The sequence below is a fragment of the Hylobates moloch genome, unplaced genomic scaffold (assembly GCF_009828535.3).
Source record: "Hylobates moloch isolate HMO894 unplaced genomic scaffold, HMol_V3 SCAFFOLD_8, whole genome shotgun sequence".
Classification (NCBI taxonomy): Eukaryota; Metazoa; Chordata; class Mammalia; order Primates; family Hylobatidae; genus Hylobates; species Hylobates moloch.
Genome location: NW_026652283.1, coordinates 42,911,375 through 42,937,444, shown reverse-complemented (window position 1 = coordinate 42,937,444; position 26,070 = coordinate 42,911,375). Strand labels below are relative to the sequence as shown.

Sequence of the window (26,070 nt, the reverse complement as noted above, 5' to 3'; positions counted from 1 at the left end):
AACATTGTACTCAGTGGTAAGAAGTTGAAGGCTTTTCCTATAAGATCTAGAACAAGACAAGGATGCCCACTCTTACCACTTCTGTTCAACATAGTACCAGAAGTCCTAGCCCGAGCAATTAGGCAAGAAAAAGAAATAAAAGGCATCCAAATAGGAAAGGGTGAAATGAAATTGTCTCTGTTTGCTGACAACATGATCTTACATATTGAAAATCTCAAAGACTGTACCAAAACACCATTTGAATTAGACAAATCCAGGAAAGTTGCAGGATATAAAATCAACTTACAAAAGTCAGTAGCATTTCTATACACTAACTGAACTTTCTGAAAAAGAAATTAAGAAAACAATCCCATTTACGATACCACTTACTTCTAAGTAAAATACTTAGAAGTAACTTTAACCAAGGAAGTGAAAGATCTATACACTGAGAACTGTAAGACACTGATGAAGGAAATTAAGGATATCACAAATAAGTGGAAAGATACCCAGTGTTTATGGATGGGAAGAATTTAATATTGTGAAAGTATTTATACCACCAGAAGAAATCTACAGATTTAATGCAACTGCCATCAGAATTCTAATGTCATTCTTCACAGAAGTAGAAAAAACAATGCTAAAATTCATGTGTGGAGCCACAAAAGATCCCAAATAGCCAAACAATCTTGACCAAAAAGAGCAAAGCTGGAGACATCACACTACTGTATTGCAAAATTTATTACAAAGCTATAGCAATCAAAAAAGCATGGTGCTGGCATAAAAACAGACAAATCTCCCAATGAAATAGGACAGAGAGCCCAGAAATAAACCCATGCATTACAGTCAATTGCTTTTTGACAGGAACACACATTGAGGAAAGGACAATCTGTTCAAAAGGTGGTATTGGGAAAACTGGATATCCACATATAGAAGAATGAAAGTGGATCTTTATTTCACCCCTCATACAAGAATCAACTCAAAATGGATTAAAGACTTGAAACTATGAAACTGAAACTATAAAACTGCTAGAGGTCTGGACAGAGATTTCTTTGATATGAACCCAAAAGCATAAACAATAAAAGCAAAAATAGACAAATGGAATTGCATTAAAGTGAAAAGCTACTGCATAGAAAAGGAAACAATTAATGAAGTAAAGAGACAACACACAGATTGGGAGAAAATATTTGCAAATCATACACTGGAGAAGGGACTAATATCCGAAATATACTAGGAACTCAAACTACTCAGTAACAAGAAAACAGCCCTGTTAAAAATAAGCAAAGGACTTGAATAGACATTTTTCAAAAGAAAACATATAAATAGGCCACAGATATATGAAAAAAGTCCAACATCTCTAATCATCAGAGAAATGCAAATGAAAACCACAGTGAGATACCCTATAGCCAACACCTGTTAGGTTGGCTGTTATCAAAAAGATGAAAGATAAATGTTGGCAAGGATTACAAGAAAAAGGAACCGTTATACACTGTTATGGATATCACAAATTAGTACAGCCATTTTGAAAAACAGGATGGAGGTTCCTCAAAACACTGAAAATAGAATTACCATATGATGATGCATCAATCCCACTACTGGCTATATCCCCAAAGGAAATGAAATCAGTATGTTGAAGGGATAGCTTCATCTGCATGCCTGTATTCATTGCAGCACTATTCACAGTAGCCAAGATATGGGACTAACTTAAGTGTCCATCAATATATGAATGGATTTAGAAATGTGGTATATATACACAATTGAATACATTCTGCCTTAAAAAATAGGAAATTCTGTCATTTTTGACAACGTGGATGAACCTAGAGGATGTAATGTTGAAGTCAGGCACAGAACGACAAATACCACATAATCTCACATGTAGAATCTAAACAAAGTCTAACTTACAGAGAAGTAGAGAGTAGAATGGTGATAACCAGAGGCTGGGAGGGGAGGGGTACATTGGTCAACAGGTGGAAAGTTATAGTTAGATAGGAGGAGTAGTTCTGGTGTTCTATTGCAGAGCATATTGACTGTAGTTAATAATAATGTATTATATATTTCAGAATAGCTAAAGAGAGAATTTTAAATGTTCTCACCACAAAGAAATTATAAATATTTGAAGTAATGGATATACTAATTGCTGTACTCTGGTTTGATCATTCCACAATGTGTACGTATATTGAAACATCACTTTACACCCCATAAATATGTAAAATTTTTGTTGGCCAATTACAAATAAAAGCAAAAAAAAAAAAAATAAAGAGGATACTTGCAAGGTTTTTGAGAGGATGAGAGACTCTGGGACCTGCAGCTAAAATGGAGGGTTGGCTTTTGATAAAAACAGAGACACTTCATCCACAGTAACAGGAGAGAAGTCAGAAAAAATCATGAATGAATAGGTAATTTATTCACCAAACATTTAGTGAGCACCTGTTACTATACTACATACTGGGGATTCACCACTAAACAAGATCAAGTCTCTACCGTCATGAAATGAGTGGAAGGGTCTTACCCTTATTTCTGTTTTCTCAATGAATCCTGAATTAAAGTCATCCCGTAAGAGTGAAGTTGGAGAGAGTATATTTGGAGTTTGAGGAGAGAGAGAAAGATACAATTTTTTTTTTTTTAGAAAATGGAAAAGTAAACATAGTGTAGAAATGTGGTATGATTTCTGGGTGGTGTAAAGTGGCATTTGAGAATTATAGCTATGAGTTTAAAATGAGGCCAATAAGCTTGCATATGTTTTTCTTCAGCACTAGTGAGCTGCTGGGGTAGGCACAGTATAGGTTGATACGTGATTTAACCAGATTTAGGATTGAGCCTTTAGTAGGTACGTTTGACAAAAAAGAGATGGGAAGGAGGAATTAAGAGTGTTTGCCAGAGAATGATGTTAATGAAGGACCATGGAGTCTGAGCTGGGCAAGAAATTAGGTAAAGACGTGATAGGTGATTGATGGTGAGAAAGTAGTAGGGTCAGTAGATGAATCTAAATTTTCAACCAAGGAAAATATATTCTCCTTATATGAGTAATGTATCCTCTTTATGGAAAATTTGAAAATATATAAGATTATAAAATAGAAAGTGGGTACGGTGTCAGGGAACCCAGTATTACCACCCAAAGATAACCAGTTGTTTATATTTGCTGTGTTTACTTACATGTTTTTTTCTAATGATAATTTCCGCAGTTGTTTAAGTTACAGGGCTGCTGTAACAAATATCATGGACTAGGTGGCTTAAACAACAGAAATTTATTTCCTCACAATTCTGAAGGATAGAAGTCTAAGATCAAGGCATTGGCAAGGTTGATTTCTTTCTTCTGAGGCCTCACTCCTTAGCTTCTGAGGCTTCTCCCTCCGTTCATTACATGGTCTTTTCTCTGCACCTGTGTCCAAACTTTCTCTTCTTATGATAACACCAATCATGCTGAATTAGCGACCACCTTAGTGACCTCATTTTAACTTAATCATCTCTTTGAAGACCCTTTCTCCAAATATTGTGGGATCCTAGGGGTGTTGCTTTTCTGGCCAGAAAACTGTGGCCAGTAGTGCCTTTGCCTGAGTTTTGCTTGGGCCCACTGGGCTCGTTCCACTCACTTGGCCTGGCAGGCTGCTCACGCTATCAGCCTGGATCTCACGCCTCCAAGAGAGACTGGAGTTAGGCATGGAGTGGTGAGGAATGTGTGTGAATGAGCTTGGGGTCCATCTACTGCGCAGTCAGACACACCAGCTCCTGCCACAAGGTGGGCAGCTCCAGGTGCCAGCATAGGTGCCAGCATGGGTGCCAGCTCTCTGTGAGGCTGCAGCTGGACCAGGCGCACCACAGGCAGCTTCCCTGGCTGGCACCAAAGAATGCAGTAGTGCCCAAAAGCTTGGAGGAACCACAGGGCCCGAAAGAGGGAGTCACAGCCCTGACTCCGGAAGCTCCCAGGTCTGGGCTCCCCAAAGGGCTGCAGCTCTTCCCTCCTTCTCTTTGCCCAAACTGCAGCAAGCAGGGGGTATATTTCAGCCCTTTTGGTGTTACAGCACCTCTTTTAGCCATGCCGTTCAGCAGATCCCGAGTTCTTGTCCTGCAACCAGGAAGAATGAGGTACGCAGACAAGTGGAGGGTGAGCAAGATGAAGAGGAGCTGTATTGAGCAATAGAACAGCTCAGAGAAGACTCACAGTGCCAGGGTGTCCCAATGAGTGTTCAGACCCTAGCGGGAAGGATAGCTCCTTTCTGCAGGTAGGTTTTCCCAACAAGTGTTCACTCACTTCTCAGCAGAGAGGGTGGCTCCTCTCTGCAGCTGGTCATCCCATCATCTGCAGTGCTCTGCAGACAGGAGGCCCTAGAGTGGTTGACTCCTCTCTGCAGGCAGGTTGTCACATCATCTCTGCAGCTCTCAGCAAAGAGGACGCCCTAGAATGGGTGGCTTCTTTCTCCAGGTAGATTGTTCAGTCATCTCTTCGTCCTCTGCTCTGCTCTGGCTGATCCTGGGGCTTTTATGGACCTCAGAGGGGAGGAAGTGTGTGCCCATTGGTCTATGGGTGGCCATAGGCAGGCCTGGAAAAGGCACAAGTCCCCACTCCAGTCTGCGGGACTGGCAGTTCAAGCCCCAGCCTTCAGGCCCTCCCTGGCCTGAAGGTGGGCCTCACCAGGGATCTGCCCTTTTCTGCTTAGGAACCTATCTGCCTCCTTCTGCCATTCATAGCATCCAGAATCCACCCTGACTTTGCTCCAAGATCAGAGCAGGTGCCAACAGCAGGGAGAAGCCAGGCAGGGGGAACAGGCACTTCTGATCCTGGGAGGGCAGAGGGGTCCTGGCTGGACCCCCAAGAGTGCAGGGGTACCTGGGTCTGCGGCCTCATTTGGGTGGCTGCAGCTGTGCCTGTCACGGCATGGCTCCTGCCTGTTCCATGGAGCAGGAGGTCTGGGTTTGCAGCCTCGGTTTGGGTGGCTGCAGCTGCACCCAGAATGGCGGGACTCCTGCCTGCTCCCAGGCTCCTACCGGCTCCATGGAGCATGCATTCCCAGCTGTGCCTCCCTGCTGCAGCCGGCATGCTGACAGCAGCTGTTCCAGATGGCCCACCGCTGCCATCACAAATACAGTTACATTCTGCGGTACTGCAGAGTGGGGACCTTAGCATGAAGTTTTGGAGGATATAGTTGAGCCCGTAACTGGGGTGCTGTTTGTTTTTAGTGTTTTAAATAATTATGATCATTCCATGAATATAATTTTTGTTCCCATATTTTACCTAATAACATAACATAACATAAACATTTTCCCATTTGTTCTTTAGCCTTTTAAAAATTTAACAGCTTCAAAATACTTTGTCAAGTGTTTGTATTGTCAAATCTTAATCAGTCTTCTATTTTGAACATTTAGGTGTTCCTTTTTTTGTTATTATAAACAATGCCAAGGCTTTTTACATAAAACCTTTTTCTTGTATTTTGGAGTATTTTTCCTTAGCATAGAATCTCAGAAGTGGATTACTTTATTAAAAACTGTTAATACATACTGCCAAATTGGAAAAGTATTTAATCTTATATTTTCTTTCCACATGACTATTTTTCTCTCCTCCTGCAGTGATAGACTGGAATGATGTTAGAAAACACAAATATGGTCACCTATCAGAGTCTGCATCCCAATATCAAGGTAAGGGGGAAAAAACTCCATTTGGTGTGGAAAAATTTTACTCGGCATCTTCTCCCATAAAACCTTTGTTGTTAGAGGTCTGAGTTTACAAATAACTCACTTGTTATATCAGAAGCAAATATTGCAGTTTACAGAGGTATTGGTCATAAGCAATATACTTTGTTTTAGCTGGAAATAGGAAACCTAGATTCTGAGTATAGGTAATCCCAAATTAGCTTCATAGTTTTAGGCACAGTTGCTTAGCCTCTCTGGTTTTCTATAGTTTGTAGAAGTTTAGGCTTGGGAATAGGCAAAATCGGGTGGTGTGCTTCCACAATGACTACTAAGAATCTCAGTGTCTTTTAGGATAAGATAACTGAACTAGGCAGATGCTCAATTTCCTATTTTACCCCAGAATTTCACCTTCCATCATGTTGGTATGGAACTTATGCTCCAACATTTTTTTCTTTACTAGAAGCTGCTGACATCCTGGAGCTAGGTAAGCTATTTTTCTTGTGTTTCTGTTAAATAAGGGGAATTGGTAAACCAGGGATTAGATTATAACCAGTTTTAACCAACTAGGAAAAGAATTCCCTGTGTCTCTGTCTCAGAAACCAGTGACTCCTGTGCTCTTGTCTGCCTAATTATCCCATGTACTTCATCTCAGCTGTCACATCAAGTCCTGCTTATCAGTAGGCCACAGACTAAGCTAACAAGAAGGGAGGGAAGGTGGTTAATTACAAGGGTATAGGGGAGAACAGGAACTGAACCAAACTGGAAGTACCATCTTAATTTACTGAATCCAGAACTAAAACAAACCCCTGCCATCCATAAATCAGTGTTTGGTGGGATTTTTCCCCAAAAAAAATTACTTGTAAGATAAATTGAACTGAAACTAAACCTAAACATTTTCTAACTTTATTCACAAATAAAAACTGAAATATTAAAATATTATCAAGTAAGAAGTCAGACCAGTAATTGCATTTGGTTTTCCTCCCTGGTTGGTGTACTTCAGCACTAAGATTTGAGTAATAAAACTAGTTCTAATACTTCTCAATCAGAGTTCCTGCATAAACATCAGTCTTAACATCTTAGAATCCTTTAAAATCCTTTTATATGTTACATAGATTTTGATATCCAGATATCTGTATCAATTTTTGTTCAAGTATTTTGATATATTTTGTTACAACTTGATATTTATTTAGCTCTATTATTATCATTGTCTATTTGCCTCCTCTTGCCTTTCTTTCCTGCAACATATTACTTTCCATTGCCCAATGACACAGAAGATAACATGAAGTAGTAGAACACTAGACTAGGAGTCAGAACTCCTAGGCTTTTTGAGAGCCAGTTCTGCCACTTAGTAACTTTGTGACTCTGATCCTTAGTTTTCTTATTTGTAAAATGGGGATAATAATCCCATTCTGCCTACTTCACAGGGTTGTAAAGAAGATTACATGAGCTAATGGATGTGAAAACATCTTAAAAACTCTCAAATACTTTTCAACTTTGGAGGATTATTATGATTTTCATTCTGTTCAGCGGCTATACTCAGACTTTACTCTAAGTCAAATCTTCTGACATTCTTTGAAGTGAAGCATTCTATGAATGTGAGCTGAAGAAATGAATGAAATGAAATAATGCAGGTAAAGGTGCCTGGCACTTGATAAATGATAGTTATTTTTTATTATTCTTTAAAACTTTCCTCAAGCTTTTTAAGGTACTGATGTGTGGTAGAAAAAACATGGACATAGGAGTCAGACAGGCCTTGGTTCAAATTCCTATTCCCACTTACCAGTTTTGTGACTTCAGGCAAATTACTTAATCTTTCTAAGCCTATTTCCTCATCTTTAAAATGGGAATGAAACCTACTTTGCAGGTTATAATGAACACAGGAGATAATGAACATAGTCTGGCATGGTACAGGCAAATGGAAGACACTGATAGCTGCTGTTGTTTTTGGTTTTGTTGCTAATATGAATGATAATAACAGTTGTAGCTCAGTGACAGCTTAAGGCATATTGTAAATTGTTGATGGGGAGTTGTGAAATGTGGGTACGCAATTTAACATAGAGTATATCAGTTACTAAAAGATGTTAAAATTTGAAAGTGTATTTTTCCTAGAGCATTGGTTGCATAGGCATATCCTCTGATGTAAGTTAATCCTGCATATTTCATTTTTACCATCTAGCATAAGGAGCAGCTCCAAATAGCAAACTGAAATAAAATTCAGTAGATCTGTGGAATCTCAACGTTGGAAAAGACCATAAAATAATCTACCCTTGCCCAGCATTTAAAATTCAACATTTTGAATTTTTTATAAAATGTCTTATCTTGAACTCCTCAAGTTGTTGAGGACTTAGAACCTCCTCAGGTAATTCATTTCATATTTAGACATATTTATTGGTCCAAAATTTGCTTCTTTTTGTAATTTCTGTTAGTCATCCCTCTAACTTTCTGGCCATATGAAACAGGGTTAGCCTATTTTTCACTTACTGGCCCTGATTTTTAGAAAGAAGCTCTAGGGACTGCCTTCTCATTGCCACTCTGCCACTTTCATAGTTTTGAATCTCACACCTAGATTATTAAAACAGCTTCCTAACTAGTCTTTTTTGCCTCCAGACCTATCACCCTCCTGCCCATTCTTTACACTACAGCCAGAATGACTTTACCCCAAACGCTTGAAGGCTTCCTCTTCTCAGTAATACAGTATATTTGGCTCTCTAATGACTGAACACTGCCTTTATCTGTAACCTTTTTTCTAAACTACTTTTTCTTTAAACTCCACCCAGTAGCCATACCAAAAGATCTGCATTTAGAACTGCTTTTTCTCATGTCTGGGCGTTTATAATGCCTTTCTTTCTGTCTGAAACAAACAAAAAGAGTTTCCTTTTTCTTTGACTCCTGCTTATCCTTTTACACTTTAGCTTAGAAGCCTAGAGCTTTCTTCCTTTGGAAAGTTTCCACAAGCACTCTGGGTGCTCCTGTAGCACCCTCTGTCTCTCCAGTGTAGCACTTATCACATTATCTTAGTGGTGACTGTTTAGTCTCTGTCCCTCACTAGATTCTCTGTGTGTCACTAGACTGAAGCTCTGTGAGGTTAAAGATGATATTTTGATGACAGTTATATGTCCAGCACTCAGCACAGTGCTTTGACACACACTATAAATATTTGTTGGATGGATGGGGAATGGCTCTGAGACCTCACTTTTTTATTCATGCTAATTGTTCATGTTCCTTCACCTGGTCCTCGGGTGACATGGTTTTGGGTCTGTTTGCCATCACTAGGTAATCATTTAAACTCAGTTTTGCTCTCTCTCAAAGTATAGTTTTCAGAACTATATCCCAGGTATTATTTTATTAGTCCAAGAAAGAATAGGAATATTACTTGTGTGCTTCTTTTCATTCACTCAGAGACTCATATTGAGCCTCTATTAAATTTCAGTCACTGTGTTAAACAGTAAAGATTTTAAAAATGAATATAAGCCCCCATCCATAAAGAGCTTACATAAATAATTATGGTGATGTGATGTGAACAGGATGTTATAGGAGATAGGGAAATGGTAGAATTTGTCCAGCCCTTTTCTGCAAACCCTTCTGACAGAAAATGTAAAATTTTTGCTAAGCTTTAGTCACTGAGTGTGAGTAACGTGGGCAAAGATATGGGACCAAGAAAGCCATGAGTTTTAGGAAACACTAAGGTCCTTTGTAGCTTGAATATTACGATTCTACATCTGTGAAGCCTCCCAAATCCAGACCTTTCTCATATCAGGATATGTGCCTGGACCTTCAAAAACACCTCTGATTTCTCTTCCTTATCTAAGCCTCTTTCTGTTGCCTGAAAGTCTGTGTCTTTTCAGAGGGACCTGTGGTATAGTGAAAAGAACACTTTCTCTAGATGCTTTATTTCTATTAAGTAAAAATTCTTCTAGTGACTTTTCCTTAATCTACAAAGAACTCCTAGAATCTATGAGAAAACAAAAGAATATCTCAGCAGAAAAATGGCTAAATAAAATACAGACTGGCTGATAAGCCAAAGAGATCTTTGACTTTATTAGTAATCAAAGAATTGCAAATAAAATTATAATGGTATTTTATTTTTTCACTGATAAGATTTGTCAAAATTATGGAAATTGTTAAAACACAGTTTTAGAAAATATGTGGTAAACACACCTGTGTACTTTTGGTAGGAATAGAAATTGATTCTGGGCAATATAGTGAGACCTTGTCTCTACTAAAAAGAAAAGAATTAGCCAAGCATGGTGGTGCACACCTGTAGTCCCGACTACTCTGGAGACTGAGCGGGGAGGGTTGCTTGAGTTCAGATCGGGGTTACAGTGAGATGATTGTGCCACCACACTCCATCCTGGGTATCTGAGTGAGGCTTTGTCTCAAAAAAAAAAAAAAACAAAAAAACAAAGTTGGCTTATGCTTGTAATCTCAGCACTTTGGGAGTCCGAAGCAGGAAGATGACAAGCCTAGGAGTTTGCAACTAGCCTGGGCACCATAGGGAAACCCTGTCTCTAAGAAAAACAATCAGTATGTTCTTTCTAGAGGATATTTCAGCAATATATATGTTGTATCAAAATCTAAACTATGCATGCTCTTTGTCCATTAATCCCACCCTTAGGACAAATCCCAAATCTGTGGCTCATGCCTGTAATCCCAGCACTTTGGGAGGCCGAGGCAGGTAGATCGCTTGAGCTCAGGAGTTCGAGAACAGCCTGGGCAACTTGGCATAGCCCTGTCTCTACAAAAAATACAAAAATTAGCTAGGCATGGTAGCACACACCTGTAGTCCCAGCTACTACGGAGGCTGAGATGAGAGGATCGCTTGAGCCCAGGAGGTCGAGGCTGCAATTAGCTGTGTTCACACCACTGTACTCCAGCCTGACACTGACTCAAAGCAAGACCCCGTCTCAAAAAAAATAAAGACACTTAAATTACCATCAGTGGCGTTTAACAAATATATTGTTATTTAAATTTTGGTACATGCAACACTATTTATACGGTAGTAGTGGAGTGGAATTTCTGATCTAAAGACGTTGATTATCCTTAATTGCTTTTAAGAATTTGGGTTCACATTTAGGTTGAACAAAGTAGAGTTCTTGTAAAGGAATGTGGCCAGAACAGTAGCCAGACATGAGTAGCCAGCCTGTCAAATTAGGAGCAGTCAAGGGATTTGGGACAAAGAGATGAGATATATCTAGGACCAGTAGAGGTTAGAAGGCAGATGTTGACTGACTATAAAGAGTGGTGTGTCCATTTGTACTGTTGAGTAATAGCTAAATAGCTAAATAATGAGTGTCCCATGACTGGAAGTATTTAAGCAGAGGCTGGAAGGACCATTCAAATCTCAGCCTTTTTTTTTTTTTTTTGAGACGGAGTCTCACTCTGTCACCTAGGCTAGAGTGCAGTGGCGCGATCTCAGCTCATTGCAACCTCCACCTCCTGGGTTCAAGCAGTTCTCCTGCCTTAGCCTCCCGAGTAGCTGGGATTATAGGTGCCTGCCACCACGCCCAGCTAATTTTTGTATTTCTTTTAGTAGAGACGAGGTTTCACCATGTTGGCCAGGCTGGTCTTGAACTCCTGACCTCAGGTGATCCGCCCGCCTCAGCCTCCCAAAGTGCTGGGATTACAGGAGTGAGCCACTGCGCCCGGCCCAAATCTCAACTTTTATATCACCTTATCAGGATTTTTTTTTGACTGCCCTGGCTAAAATAGCACACCTTCTTTACCTCTTACTTTTATTTTTTTAAATTTCAAAATAGCCAGGAATTGTATAATTAATGTGGTGTCTCTGTTACCCTCTGGACCAGCTGACATATTTGTTTGTTTGTTTGTTTATTGTCTCTCTTTCCCCTTAGAATGTAAGGTCCATGTGGGCAGACTTTGGCTGTATTGTATTTTGCTATATATCACCAGTGTCTAGAACCAGGCTTAACATATACTAAGTATTTAGTAAATATTTGCTGAATGAATGAATATTAGAGAAGGTGATTCATGCATTTAACTAGGCGACCTCTTGTGCCCCTATTTTATGGGCCAAGGTACTTTAATGCCATTTTTAAGTCCCTTCAGGGCAGGGACCTTTTTTTCTTTTTTAATAATAAATGTAACTATCATGTAGTATGCATCAGAGTTTATAAAAACACTTTTATAAGCATTACTTAGTAAATGAGATGGCTGACTTTTTCTCATCTGTAAAGTCTTAGCTTAGACATACCCTCTGAAGAGTATCTGTCCATAACTTTACTAAGATAGCTCTCAGTCTCTATCACATCCACCTCATTTTATTCCCTTCAAGTTCTTTTCACTTACTGCCTTGTTTATTTATTGTTTATGTGCTAGTTGTGTCTCATCATATACCAGCATGTAAATGAGGGCAGGGACCCCTGTCATATTGCCTGGCACATAGAGGATAGTTAATAAATACCTGTTGAATGAATAATTGAAAACATTCAAATTATACTGTTTGAATATTTTGAGTTATAATTTTGAATTATAATGTTGGAATAATTGAAAACACTCAAATTATATATGTTTAAATTATAAAACATTATACCTATGTTAGTTAATAATATTAATCTTCGCAATAATCTCTGAGCCCAAGCATGAATGAGATTTTCATGTTCTGCATTCTCAACACAACCTGTACTACCTCGTTAACTTTAATTTATCATTATCATAACAGAGTATTTGTGTTATGTTCATTAATGTCTCTGTTTATCTCTAGACTGAAAGCTCCATGAATTGAGAAATCATGTCGTACCTTGTTCCCCTAACATTTAACACAGTTCTTTGTACTTGGAGAAGTTTAAATATTTATTGAATGAAGACTCTATATACAATCTTGTAAGACAGATATTGTCTTCATCTTTCAGATGAGTAAACTGAGGCTTGGAAGGATTAAGTAATTTACCCGAGATAGTTAGCTGTAGAAACAAGACTTTTACCAACATCTTCAGACTCCCAATATTACATTATTTAAACTACACCAGTAGTAGTTCTTAGATGTTAATCCGAATTACCTAGGGAGCTTTGGAAAATACATATTCTCAGGCCACACTTGGAGCCTACTGAATGAGAACTTCTGAAGGTGAGGCCCAGAACTTTGTTTAAGGAAATGAGACTATAAGTATCACTTGAGAGTCAATGATTTATACCGGAGGTCTGGCAAACTACTATTGGGAGGTCAAATCCAGCCCTCTGCCTGTTTGTGTAAATAAAGTTTGAGTGGAACAGCCATGCTAATTTATGCACACATATTGTCTGTGGCTGCTTTCACACTGGAGTGGTGGAGCTGAGTAGCTATGACATAGACTGTATGGCCTAGAAAGCATAAAATTTTTATTGTCCTTAACAGAAAGCTTGCTAACTCTGGATCTGTACCTTGGTGCCTGTCCTATTTCTTTTGTGGTTACTTTAGTGCTTGGAGATATGGCAGAATATTATGTCTGGCTCCATCATGGGCATTACAATAGGTGTCCAAACATTCTTACTAAGTCATAAAAATTATCTTATTTTGCAATTCACCTGATAATAAGGAACTAAGCCTTAGGTAGCCCAACAAGTCAAATAAAAGGAAAATACCATCTAGGTATGGTTCAAGCCAGTCAGCCATCACAGTGGGTGAACTACTTTAAACAGAGGTTCCTTTTCATCCAGTTAGTGATAGAGTGTTTCCTAAGTGGTAAAAGGGCTGAGGTTTCTAGCCTGTGTACATTACAGAATAGGGATTGATTACCATGGTTGATATGTATAATGGAGAACTATAATTAATACCCTAATTGTTGTGGTACCCCTGATGCTACCATTATTCTTAAGACCAAAGTCTCTTGGGTGCTTTTAGTCAGAACTTAAGCTAATATAAGCAGTTACCCAAGACTGGCCAAAACTCTTGATCTGTGCTTCCTAATACAGTAACTATTAGCTACATGTGGGGATTTAAATTTAAGTTAATTAAAATTTAAAAAATTTAGTTTCTTACTCTACCCACATTTCATGTGTCCAATAGTTATGTGGCTAGTGGCTGCCTTATTGGCTAGCACAGATACAGAACATTTTAGTCAGCACAGAAAGTTTTATTGGACAGTGCTGCTCTAGATGCCAGAGTTGAAGATTCTCAATCCAGGGAAATCCAAAACTTACTATTTGATTTAATCTTTCATTTGTAAAGATGGAATAATAAATTGTAATGTTTTATTTTTCTAACAGCAAACAGTGATGAAATGTATTCAGTCCTTGCTTTAGGGCCCTGTCAACTAGAAGCAAACTCTTCATTAAATTCTGATAACGTCTTTAAACCTTGACTTCAGAAAATAGTCATCTTATTTGCCCTATGGACTAACTGTCTAGTCATGATGATTAATCATCAGCCAGTTCATGAAATAGTTCAGAACTGACTGTGATTTCTGGCCAAATCTATTTGGCTTAGTTAAGGGTAGTGGGAAAGGAACCAGTTATAAAACAGAAGCTATAAAATAAATAGAGTGTAAAGTCTTGGCATCATCTTTGGAGTGATTTAGATTTCATTATTCAGTGACTCATTTTTATTCCCAGCATCTAGTGCTTTTTGCATGGCCCAAAGGGGCTCTGTGCTGCTCCACTACAGAGGAAACTTCAAGAAATGCTGGTTTGCTACAGTGTTTTAGCTTGTGAGATTCTCTGGGACCTTCCCTGCTCCATCATGGGGTCACCTCTAGGTGGGTATTAGGGGGAGACTGGTAATTGGTTTAACCTTTAAATAAAGAATTTGATAATCTTTAGTGATCCAATGAGATCTGTATCTAATGTCCTGCCTTAAGATGTTTTCCCTTGCCCCAGCACAGTGTCACCTTGAAGATTGTTTATCTAGGACAGTGTTCTTCAGACTTTTAGAGGCTGTAAGGCCAGTTCAAGAGGGTAAAAGATTCTACAGACTCCCCAGCTTGTTCTTATTTACTATCATCAGACATGCCTCCCAGGTCCTACTTTGCTCTAAATTAACAGATCTTTGTCACTTCGCACCCCAGAGCAACACAGCTGTGGCTAGGATGGGGGTGCAGTGGGGGTAGGTAAGAGAGAGCCAGTTTTTAGAGTGAGGATTCAACTATAATCTCACTCATCTGGCTTCCCCTCCCCTCAAATCATCTCGCCCCTTGTGTCTAGACAGCCTTTTCTTCATTCTTCCTGAGCTGAGATGCTGGAATCCAACCATATTGGGTGTTAAAAGCTGCCACTTGACAACGTTGAGGGACCTTTCCAAGAGTCAGATTGTTCAAAAGGAATCTCCCCACCCACTTTCTGCCTCTTCTATTCTGTTTTCCATGAGCTTCCTGGTCACTTCTTTGAAGTACTAGTATATCTTGCTTTGGCATTTTGGATCACTTTAGGAACCAACATAAAGAACACCCTAAGCCATCTTTAGACCATTATTTTAAAACATGAATCTAAAACATCCGCTCAGGTCACTTAGATTCTTCCCCTTAATACTCCTTTGAGCTCAAACAGGAAAAAAAAAATATGTTTTTTATGCTCAAAACCAGTCTACAAATAGCTTACTGTTCAGTGTAGATTATACCCTGAAAACTTTTTTTTTAGGAAGTTGACTGTGATATAGATTTCTATTTCCTTTACAGGTCATTTTACCTGGGACAAATACCTAAAAGAAACATGTTCAGTCCCAGCGCCTGTCCATTGCTTCAAGCAGGTAATTGATTTTCAACATCTTTAGTAGGTGGAAGATAAGTCATTTTTTTATGGTTTTTAGACAATCAAAAGAGGAGGTGGAAGCCCTTGGGCTTCTTACCTGAGGGCCCCAGAATAAACTTCTATGGGAAGAACACAGCTCAAGAAGTGAAATTTGGTCACTGAGTTTTGGCAGCAGACATTCTTTCCACCTTCATCCCAAGTAACACCCTTGCCTCCTTCTTTACCTCCTTGAGGATATTCTGTGTTACTGAAAACAACTGCTAATTTTTACTAGAGCTCTTAATTCAGATAGGAAAGAGAGTTATAGTCCATAGACATTGTTGAAAATGGAGCAGTATTTCTTTCTCTGTACTCAGCACTCCTGTCACAATCTTACCTTTCTACAAGAACGTTGACACTGAGTCCCACTGTGAAGCATTTCAGGAGCTCATCAGAGGTCATCCAGAGTTTCCCAGAAGGATTAAGTAACCCAGACAATGCACAGATGGTATTGACTGTGTCAGTGTATGATATGGCTGGTAAGCAAAGAAGTGTTCAGTGCTAAACAAAATTAAACATCAGGAAGTTACCTACAATCCTTTCCTTTAGTACTCAAGCGTTATTTCCTGAAACTGTCAACATTTCAGGTTGAGTTTGAATTTTGTCTGTTTTCTTTTCTTTTTCTTTTTTTTTTTTTTTTTTTGAGATGGAGTCTTGCTCTGTCGCCCAGACTGGAGTGCAGTGGCATGATCTTGGCTCAATGCAAGCTCCGCCTCCCGGATTCATACCATTCTCCTGCCTCAGCCTCCCGAGTAGCTGGGACTACAGGCACCCGCCACCATGCCTGGCTAATTGTTTTGTATTTTTAATAGAGACGGGGTTTCACCGTGTTAGCCAGGATGGTCTCGATCTCCTGACCTCATGATCCGCCCACCTTGGCCTCCCAAAGTGCTGAGATTACAAGCGTGAGCCACCGTGCCCGGCCATAGAATTTTGTGTGTTTTCTAAGTAGAAATACAAATTCAGGACTTCTGCTCATTTGAAATAAAAGGGACTGAATTTATACTTCCACCTGAAACAATTTTTTTAAAAAGACAACATATGTTAATAATGGTTTGGTTTGTTTTGTTTTGAGCCAGAATCTTGCTCTGTCACCCAGGCTGGAGTGCGGTGTCTTGATCTTGCCTCACTGCAACTTCTGCCTCCCGGCTCCAGGTGATTCTCCTGCCTCAGCCTCCCGAGTAGCTGGGACTACAGGTGCACACCAACATGCCTGGCTAATTTTTGTACTTTTAGTAGAGACAGGGTCTCATTATGTTGGCCAGGCTGGTCTCCAGCTCCTGATTTCAGGTGATCCACCCACCTTGGCCTCCCGAAGTGCTGGGATTACAGGTGTGAGCCACTGGGCCTATCCAACAACGGTTTTTAAGTCACTAAAAATCAAGCAGCCAAACAGTGATCTCTGAGAGAGAGAAAACAAATGAGTTGAGCTGCCTCTATGATTTTTCTAGCTTACTGTCTTAACAGTTTCCAGACCATGGCCCAGGGAAAGGGAACTCGTGTTGAGCCCAGCAGATTGCCTAATTGGAGGAAATGAAAGAAAAAAAAATGTGAGTCCGGAGAAACCAAGGTGGCTAGAATTTATAGGACAGAGTGTCAGAGAGGAGAAAGCTGCACACAATGAAAACCACAGCAATCTTCAGAGGGTCCAGGAAAAGACTACCATTTTATACATGCATATGAGAAAACTACCTAAGGCCAAAGGAAAAAACTATCTGAAAGGATTCAAAGGAATAGAACCTGGCACTCACACAATAGTTCCTGATCTCACCAGCTAGACTAGAACATCTCATAATTGATTGGGCACTGGGTATAATACTCAGGAAGGTGTTGCTCATATTGGAAAATAATTAACCTTAGCCTGAGCATTGCTTCAGTCCAGCCTGACAAATCATAAAGGTAAAACTCAAGAGGATCAAACTATTTTACAAATAACTTAACTGCATCAAGGAACAAAGCCCAAGAAGATTTATAGGAATGCAAGAATATCCAATACTCAACAGGTAAAATTCACCAGATCTAACTTTCAATCAGAGACTACCAGGCATGCAAAGAGGCAGGAAAATGCAACCAGTAATCTAGAGAATAATTGATTGAAACTGACTCAGACTCTACACAGATCATAGAATAGCAGACAAACACATTAAAATAATTATTTTAATACATTTGTTATATTCAGATATTAAGCAGAGACATGGAAGATATTAAAAAGACTCACTGGGCTACTATGTGGGAAATGAAAAATACACTAGACTGGATTAATGTCAGAAGAAATTAGTAAACTTGAAAACATAACAATAGAAACTATTCAAAATGAAACACAAAGAGAAAAAGGAATTTAGAAAAAATGAGAAGAGCACCAGTGAACTATGGGATAACTTCATGTGACCAAATAGATGTGTAATTGGAGTCCCCGAGGAGAGAAGTGATGGGGGATAGAAAAAATATTTGAAGAAATAATATCTAAAATTTTTCCAAAATTAAAAATAACAGCTGGGCACGGTGTCTCAGGCCTGTAATCCCAGCACTTTAGGAGGCCGAGGTGGGCAGATCTTGAGGTCAGGAGATTAAGACCATCCTGGCTAACACAGTGAAACCCCATCTCTACTAAAAATACAAACAAATTAGCCGGGCATGGTGGTGGCGCCTGTAGTCCCAGCTACTCAGGAGGCTGAGGCAGGAGAATTTTATGAACCCAGGAGGCAGAGCTTGCAGTGAGCTGAGATCGTGCCACTGCACTCCAGCCTGGGCGACAGAGCGAGACTCTGTAAATAAATAAATAAATAAATAAAGATCGTGCCACTGCACTCCAGCCTGGGCGACAGAGCGAGACTCTGTAAATAAATAAATAAATAAATAAATAAATAAACAAACAAACAAACTAACTAACTATAGGTCCACAGAGTCAAGAAATTCAAGGAATCCCAAAAATAAAAAGAAGAAAACTACTCTGAGGCATATCATAATCAAATTGCACAAAACCATTGATAGAGAAAACTCAACAGCAGCCAGAGAAAAAAGACACTTTATATATAGGATAACTAATGTAAGAATTATATTTCTTGTCAGAAACAACATAAGCAAGAACAAAATTGAACAACACCTTGAAAGTACTAAAAGAAAACAAAAACCTGTCAACCTGGACTAGTGCAGCCAGCAAAAATGTCTTTCAAACACAAAAGTGAAATAAAGATATTTTCAGATTTACAAAAGCTGAAGGAATTCATCACTCACAGACTCACACCTCAAGAAATGTTAAAAGAGGTTCATCAAGCAGAAAGAAAATGATATCAAATGAAATAACAGATCTATACAAAGAAATGAAGGTCACTGGAAATTGTCATTATAATGATAGATATATAAGATGTTTTCTTATTTAAATCTGTGTAAAAGACAATTGTGTAGACAATAATAATAACGGTATATTGTGAGGATGACAACATATATAAGTAAAATGTATGATAAGAGTAGCACAAAGGCAGGAAGGGAGGAATCTTAAGTATACTATTACAAGGTTCTCATGCATGAAGTAGTACTATCTTACTTGATAAGATAGACTGTGGTAAGTTAAAGATGTTTGTACTATAAACTCTAATGCAACCACTAGAATAATGGGAAAAAATAGCAAAATGTTTTATTTAAACCCAGCTATATCAATAATCAAATGTAAATGGTTTAAATGTTAAAAAGCGGAAATTGGCACATTGGATAAAAAGCAAAACCCAATTATATACTGCCTTCAAAAACTTACACTTTTTTTCTGTTTCTTTACTATTGAGCTTGCTATGATTGGAAAAATTATGCTTTAAATAGGTTAAAAGTAAATGTATGAAGGTGATATACCATGCTGACATTAGCTATAATAAAGCTGAAATGGCTATATTAATATCAAAGTACACTTCAAATAATACTAACAGGGTTAAGGAAATTAATTTTATAATGATAAAGGAATCAGACAATCCCGACATGAAGCAAAAACCAATAGAACTATTAGGAGAAATAGATAAATCCAAAATTATCTATAGTCAGACTTTTAATACTCCTCTCTGTGTAATAAAAGAACAAGTAGAGAAAAAAAATCAGCAAATATATAGTGGATTTGAACAACACTATGAACTAACTTGACCTAACTGACATATATAGAATACTGTCCAACATATGTAGATATACATTCTTTCCAAGTGCATGCATTTCACAAAATTAAATGTCCATTACTAAATAAAAACTCTCACCAAACTAGAAATAGAAGGGAACTTTCTAAGTCCTAAACTCTAGAGGGCATTTATTAATAGTCTACAAATAATATCATACTTAATGGTGAAAGACTAAATGCTTTCCCCTTAAGATCAGGAACAAGACAAGGATATCTGCTCTTGCCACTTTTATTCAGTATTGTATTACCAATGCAAATGGGCCAGAAAAAGAAATAAAAGGGATCTGGGTTGAAAGATTAGAACAAACACCAAGGAAAATGTATACAGGGCAAATGAGTACATGAATAGAGATGCTCAATACCATTATTTCATTAGGGAAATACAAACTAAAAGTGATTAGTAAGCTATCACTATACATATTTAAATGGCTCTGATTTTCAAAAGGCTGACCACATTAAATAGTGGTAAAGATGTAGAACAAATGGAACTTTCATATGCTGCTGGTGAAAATGCAGAATGGTTCAACTACTTTGGGTGGGGCGGGGGAGGAACTAACAAATACGCAAAATTTATATAAAGAAAACCTTATAAGATGCCTGACCAAAATTTTGATTCATTAAAAAAATAGAGTGGACTTTGTCAAAATTAAGAACTTCTGCTCTTCAAAAGATACTGGTAAGAGAACAAAAATACAGTCACAGATTATGAGAGAATAGTTTTGCATTGCTTAACGATAGGGATATGCTCTGAGAAATGAATTGTTAAGCAGTTTCATCGTCGTGCGAACATAGAATATACTTGCACAAACCTGGATGCTATAGCCTACTACACACACCTAGACTATAACCTATTCTTCCTAGGCTACAAAACTGTCCAGCATATTACTGTACTGAATACTGTAGGTAGTTGTAACACAATGGTATTCATCTATGTAAACATATCTAAACATGGAAAAGGTACAGTAAAAAAAAAAATATGGTATAAAAGGTATATTAAAACTTGTACACCCATATCAGGCACTTACCATGAATGGAGCTTGGAGGACCAGAAATTGCTCTGGGTGAGTCAGTAAGTGGTGAACTGCGTACCACTGTCAACATTATAAATGCTGTACACCCAGGCTACACTAAATTTATTTAAAAATTTTTCTTTCTTCAATAAGGAGTTAACCTTAGCTTACTGTAAATTTTTCACTTTATAAACTTAATTTTTTTTAACTTTTTTGACTCTTGTAGTAATACTTAGCTTAAAACACATTGTATAGCTGTAGAAAAATAATTTTTAATTTTATTTTACCTTTTAAACTCTTTTTGTTAAAAAACTTAAGACAAACACATACATTACCCTAGGCCTACACAGACTCTAGGATCATCAGTATCACTGTCTTCCGCTTCTACTTCTGAGCCTACTGGAAGGTCTTCAGGGGCAGTTACATGCATGAATGGAGCTGTAATCTCCTATGGTAACAATGCCTTCTTCTGGAATACCTCCTGAAGGAGCTGCCTGAGGCTATTTTTTAGTTAACTTTTATTTTCGTATAAAGAATACACTCTGAAATAATGATTAAAAATATATAGTAAACACATAAACCAGTAACATAGTCAATTGTTATCAAGTATTATGTACTGTACGTAATTGTATGTGCTATACTTTTATACAGTTGGCAGCACAGTAGGTTTTCTTACACCAGCATCACCACAAATGTGAGTAATGTGTTGCTCTAGGACCTTAAGACAGCTGCAATATAGCTAGGATACAGGAATTTTTTAGCTCCATTGTAGTCTTATGGGACCACAATCTATACATAGTCTGTTTTTGACCAGACGTCATTATGCGGAACATGACTATATTTGCAAATCACATAACTGACAGCATTATCTTCCAAATTGATCTGTAGATTCAACACAGTCTCTGTCAAAATCCCAGCTGCCTTTTTTGCAGAAATTGACAAATTCGTTCTAAAATTCTTACAAGAGACCCAGAATAGCCATAGCAATCTTGAAAAGAGAGAACAAAGCTGAAGGATTCACATTTCCTGATTTCAAAACTTACTACAAAGCTACAGTACTTAAGACATCATGGTCGTGGCAGGAAGATAGACATATAGATCCATGAATTAAAATTGAGAGTACAGAAATTGACCCACCAATTTATGATGGATCGATTTTTGACAAGGGTACCAAGACAGTTCAATGGGTTTTTCAACAACTGGTGCAGGAACAGCTGGTTATCCACATAGAAAAAGGTGAAGTTGGACCCTACCTCTATGCCATATACAAAAATTAACTTCAAGTGGATCATGGACCTAAATGTAAGAGTTAAAACTACAAAACTCTTTAAAGAAAACATAGGAGGAAATCTTCATGACCTTGGATTAGATAATACAACACCAAAAACATAAACAACAAAAGAAAAAATAGATAACTTAAACTTCATCAAAATTAAAAGATTTTTGTTTCCACACCATCAAGAAAGTGAAAAGAACAACCCACACAATGGGAGAAAATATTTGAGAATTATATATCTGCTAAAGGACTTGTATCCAGAATATAGAAAGAACTCTTAAAACTCGGAAATTAAAAGACAACATGATTTTAAAATGGACAAAGAGTTTGAATAGACATTTCTCCAAATATATACAAATGACCAGTTAGGCACATTAAAGATACTCAGTAGTCATTAGAGAAATGCTAATCAAAACTGCAATGAGATATACATCACATTGACTAGATGACTCTAACATCAAAAAGACAAACAATGGCAAGTGTTGGTGAGGATGTGTAGAAATTGGAACCCTTGTACATTGGTGGTGAAATTATGAAATCCTATAGCTACTTGAGAAGACAGTTCAGAGGTTACCCAAACTGTTAAACAGAGTTACCACATGACCCAGCAGTTTCACTCATAAGTATATATGTAAGAGAATAGAAAACATGTCCACAGAAAAATATACCATGAATGTTCATCACATCATTATTCATAGTAGCCAAAAAGAGGAAACAACCCAAATGTCCATCAGCTGATGAATGAGTAAGCAAAATGTATATCCATACAATGGAATATTGTCCATCAATGAAAAGGAATGAAGTACTGATACATTCATTGACATGGGTGAACCTTGAATCCATTTTGCAAAATGAAAGAAACTATTCACATATTGGCCACACATTATATAATTCCAAATATATGAAATGTCCAGAATAGGTAAATCCATGGAAACAGTAGATTAATGGTTTCTAGGGACTGGGCTGAGAGGGTAATGGGGAATGACTCTATTGGGGCATGGGGTTCATTTTGGGGGGATTATGGAAATGTTATAAAATTAGATAGGGATGGTGTTTACACAACTCTGAGAATATTCTAAAAATCATTGAATTGTATACCTTAAAAGGGTTAATTTTCTGTTTTGTGATTTAAACATATACCTACCATATGATTCAGCCATTTCACTCCTAGGTATTTGTGCAAAAAAAAGAAAGTATATTTCCCTACACAAAAATTTGCACTTAAATGTTTCTAGCAGCTTTATTTGTAATCGCCAAGAGCTGGGACAAACCAAATCTCCGTCGGCATGGTTATATTCCACTCAACAATAAAAGGAAATGAATTATTAATATGGATGAATATCAGAGTAGTTATGCTGAGTGAAAGAAGCTAGACAAAAAAAGAAAGTACATCTTCTATGATTCCATCTAAGACTAGAAAATGCAGAGCAATCTACAGTGATAGAAAGTAGATCATTGGTTGCCTGGGTACAGAGGTCCTGGAGGGGCCAGAAGAAGAGATTACAAAAGAGCATGTGAGAGCTTGAGGATAATGGCCATGTTCATTATTTTTATTGTGGTGATACTTTCACAGGTTTATATGGTGTATATAGTAACATGAGTATATACATATGTCAAGACTTACTAAAGTGTATATAGTTCATTGTATGTCAATTGTATGAATTGATTAGTAAGTTGTCAAAATAAGAAAAAATTAACCCTCAATAGTCTGTGTGGTAGATATACACACCAATATACTGAAATATTCCACAAAGAGACACTAAGAATATGGTAGTTTAATAGGATGTAGTAGTCCTAAAAAGACTAAAAAGGGATTAAAAAGTCCCTAACTGGAAGGGTAGGGAGTTAGAGAATTATAGGATGAGAAAACATTTAATTAACTGGCCTATATAAGGCATTCTTGTCCTTTTTTTAACTGGTACGGATCTATTTGATGCTTCATTAGAAAGTAATTTTTTCCCCTTCATCTTATCTTTCATTGTTTCTTTTGCATGCAACCATTCTTAATTATTAGGGAATAATTCAGTTGGTTGTCCCTGGCCCAGCTATAACCAATCTGAATCCAAAACATGAATTTTGGGGTTTTACTCTTAATCTGTCTAAACCTCATGCCTTGTTTTTCCCAGTCCTACACACCTCCAAGCAACGAATTCAAGATCAGTATGAAATTGGAAGCACAGGACCCCAGGAACACCACATCCACCTGTATTGCCACAGTAGTTGGACTGACAGGTGCCCGCCTTCGCCTGCGCCTTGATGGGAGCGACAACAAAAATGACTTCTGGCGGCTGGTTGACTCAGCTGAAATCCAGCCTATTGGGAACTGTGAAAAGAATGGGGGTATGCTACAGCCACCTCTTGGTGAGTAAGTAAACCCAAACTCTTTCTAGCCAATTATTAATAGTTAGTTTCCAAAAACTGAACATCCTATTATGGGGAAGCTTAGGGTACCCTGCTTATCCCTTATTTTTCACATAGTCTCCTAAAAAGGCCCACCCAAAATGAAACAAGCTGCACAATTTGGACATCTCCATCTCTACATTAGCTTATGATATCCAGGCTTCTTCCAAATTCTTTCTAACAAGAAATCACACCCTTTGTTCTTCTTGGCCAGTGCCCATTTACCTGAGAGAGAGAATGGAAGGAGGTCTTGCCGTTTAACTTATCTCAAAAAGCATAAACCTTTCACCAAATCCTATCATAATGACAAGAAATGAGAGAAAATCTGCCAGTAGAAAGCATGACTCTTATAAGGATCTCTTAATCTCCTTTCTCACTAATTCTCACCTGGTCCTTGGAGTTTTCTCACTTTGAATCCACTATTACATAAAAATCATTTTTTAAAATTTAAACTAATAACCCCACTAGGTTTTTCTTTCCAGATCAGATTCCCATCCAGCTTTTGCCTCAATAAATCTGAGGGATTCAGCCCTTCTTATCAGTTACTGTCAATCACTATTACAGTGAGTCTCAATGGGGGACCGAGAGAGTTAAATTATGGACTTTTGACTATATTTCCTCTCAGGAAGCTGTGCTAGATTGAGAGTTAGAGAGCATGTATCATGGGCTCCCTAGGTACTTATTTAACATTTTCCCCCATTAAAAAAAATTTTGTAATGTAAAATTTCAAACATATAAAAAGGTAGAGAAAAATAGCATAGTGAATGCTCATGTAACCTTCATTGTTGAAGTCAATATAATTTTATCTATACTTGTATACACTTTCTGTCCCTACCTCCAATTGTTAAACATAGCATGATTTTATCATGAAAGTATTTAGTATGTCTCTGTCATGGGCAAGGATGTCTTAAACATAACCAGACTATTATCACATAAAAATAAGCCAATGATAATATCTTAATATCAACGAATATTTTAATGTGCTTAAATTTTCCGGATTGTCTGTGTCTGTCTGTCTCTCTCTCTCTTTTTTTAATCAGTTTTTCAAATCTATCTAACTAGAATCCTCACATTGCAGATAGTTGATATGTCCTTTAAGTTTCTTTAAATCTACAAGTTCTTCTCTGCTCTCATTTTTTCTTGCAGTTTACTTGTTTAAAAACCTAAGTCATGTGTCTTTTAAATTTCCTAAAATTATATTTTGTTGATTGTATTCTTGTGGTATCATTTAACATGTTTCTGTGTCCTCTAGTTCCTAAAATTGGTAGCTAAATCTAGAGACTTGATCAGATTCAGGTTCAATTTTTTCATAAGAATATTTCGTAGGTGGTGATACTTATTTCTACAAAGAAGCATGTATAATCTGGTTATCTCTTGTTTTATAATGTAATATAATGTAGCAGCCATTGCTGGTCATCGTCTAGATCAGGGTTGACATTTTCTTGACAGATCTGATAGTGAATATTTTAGGCTTTACAGATCATACATTCTCTGTTATAATTACTTAGCTTTGTCTTTCTGCTAAGGCAGCTGTTGACAATACATAAACAAATAGGGTTGTGTTCTAATAAAACTTTATTTACAAAAACAGGTTGTCAGCCTGCCAACTGTAGTTTGCTGCCTCTGATTTAAATCTATAATTCATATGGTTACAAAATGGAAAAATTTAATCCTGCCATTCTGTCTGCATAAATTAATGGAATACATCTGTTAACATAAACTTTCAACAACTAGTTATTTTGAGATATAGTTCACACAGGAAAAACAGTTTAAATGCATGATTTATTTCTTTATTTACCAATTTTCAATGAATTGGTTTATTAGCATCCTCCAAAAATATTTAAGGAGGATTTTGTTGTTGTTGCTTAGTATCATAAGCTCCAAACTTCATACATATTTGTTGTGTTTCACTCAGT

The 26,070-nt window shown here is 37.6% G+C and overlaps 1 protein-coding gene across 13 annotated transcripts in view; it reads left to right on the top strand.

Annotated features, from left to right (window-relative positions):
• The window catches only part of SCMH1 (Scm polycomb group protein homolog 1), a 213,033-nt gene that overhangs the window by 78,624 nt on the left and 108,339 nt on the right, over nt 1-26,070 (top strand). For 5 of the 13 annotated variants that reach the window (XM_032160455.2, XM_032160453.2, XM_032160445.2 and 2 more), the window contains exons 3-6: nt 5,536-5,604; nt 6,059-6,082; nt 15,204-15,274; nt 23,881-24,115. In XM_032160455.2, coding sequence (XP_032016346.1) covers nt 5,536-5,604; nt 6,059-6,082; nt 15,204-15,274; nt 23,881-24,115 — 399 coding nt within the window. Of the gene's footprint in view, nt 1-5,535; nt 5,605-6,058; nt 6,083-7,022; nt 7,230-7,774; nt 7,958-14,145; nt 14,289-15,203; nt 15,275-23,880; nt 24,120-26,070 lie in introns of those variants that run through there. The other 8 variants (XM_058442485.1, XM_032160444.2, XM_058442484.1 and 5 more) reach the window with 7 other exon arrangements.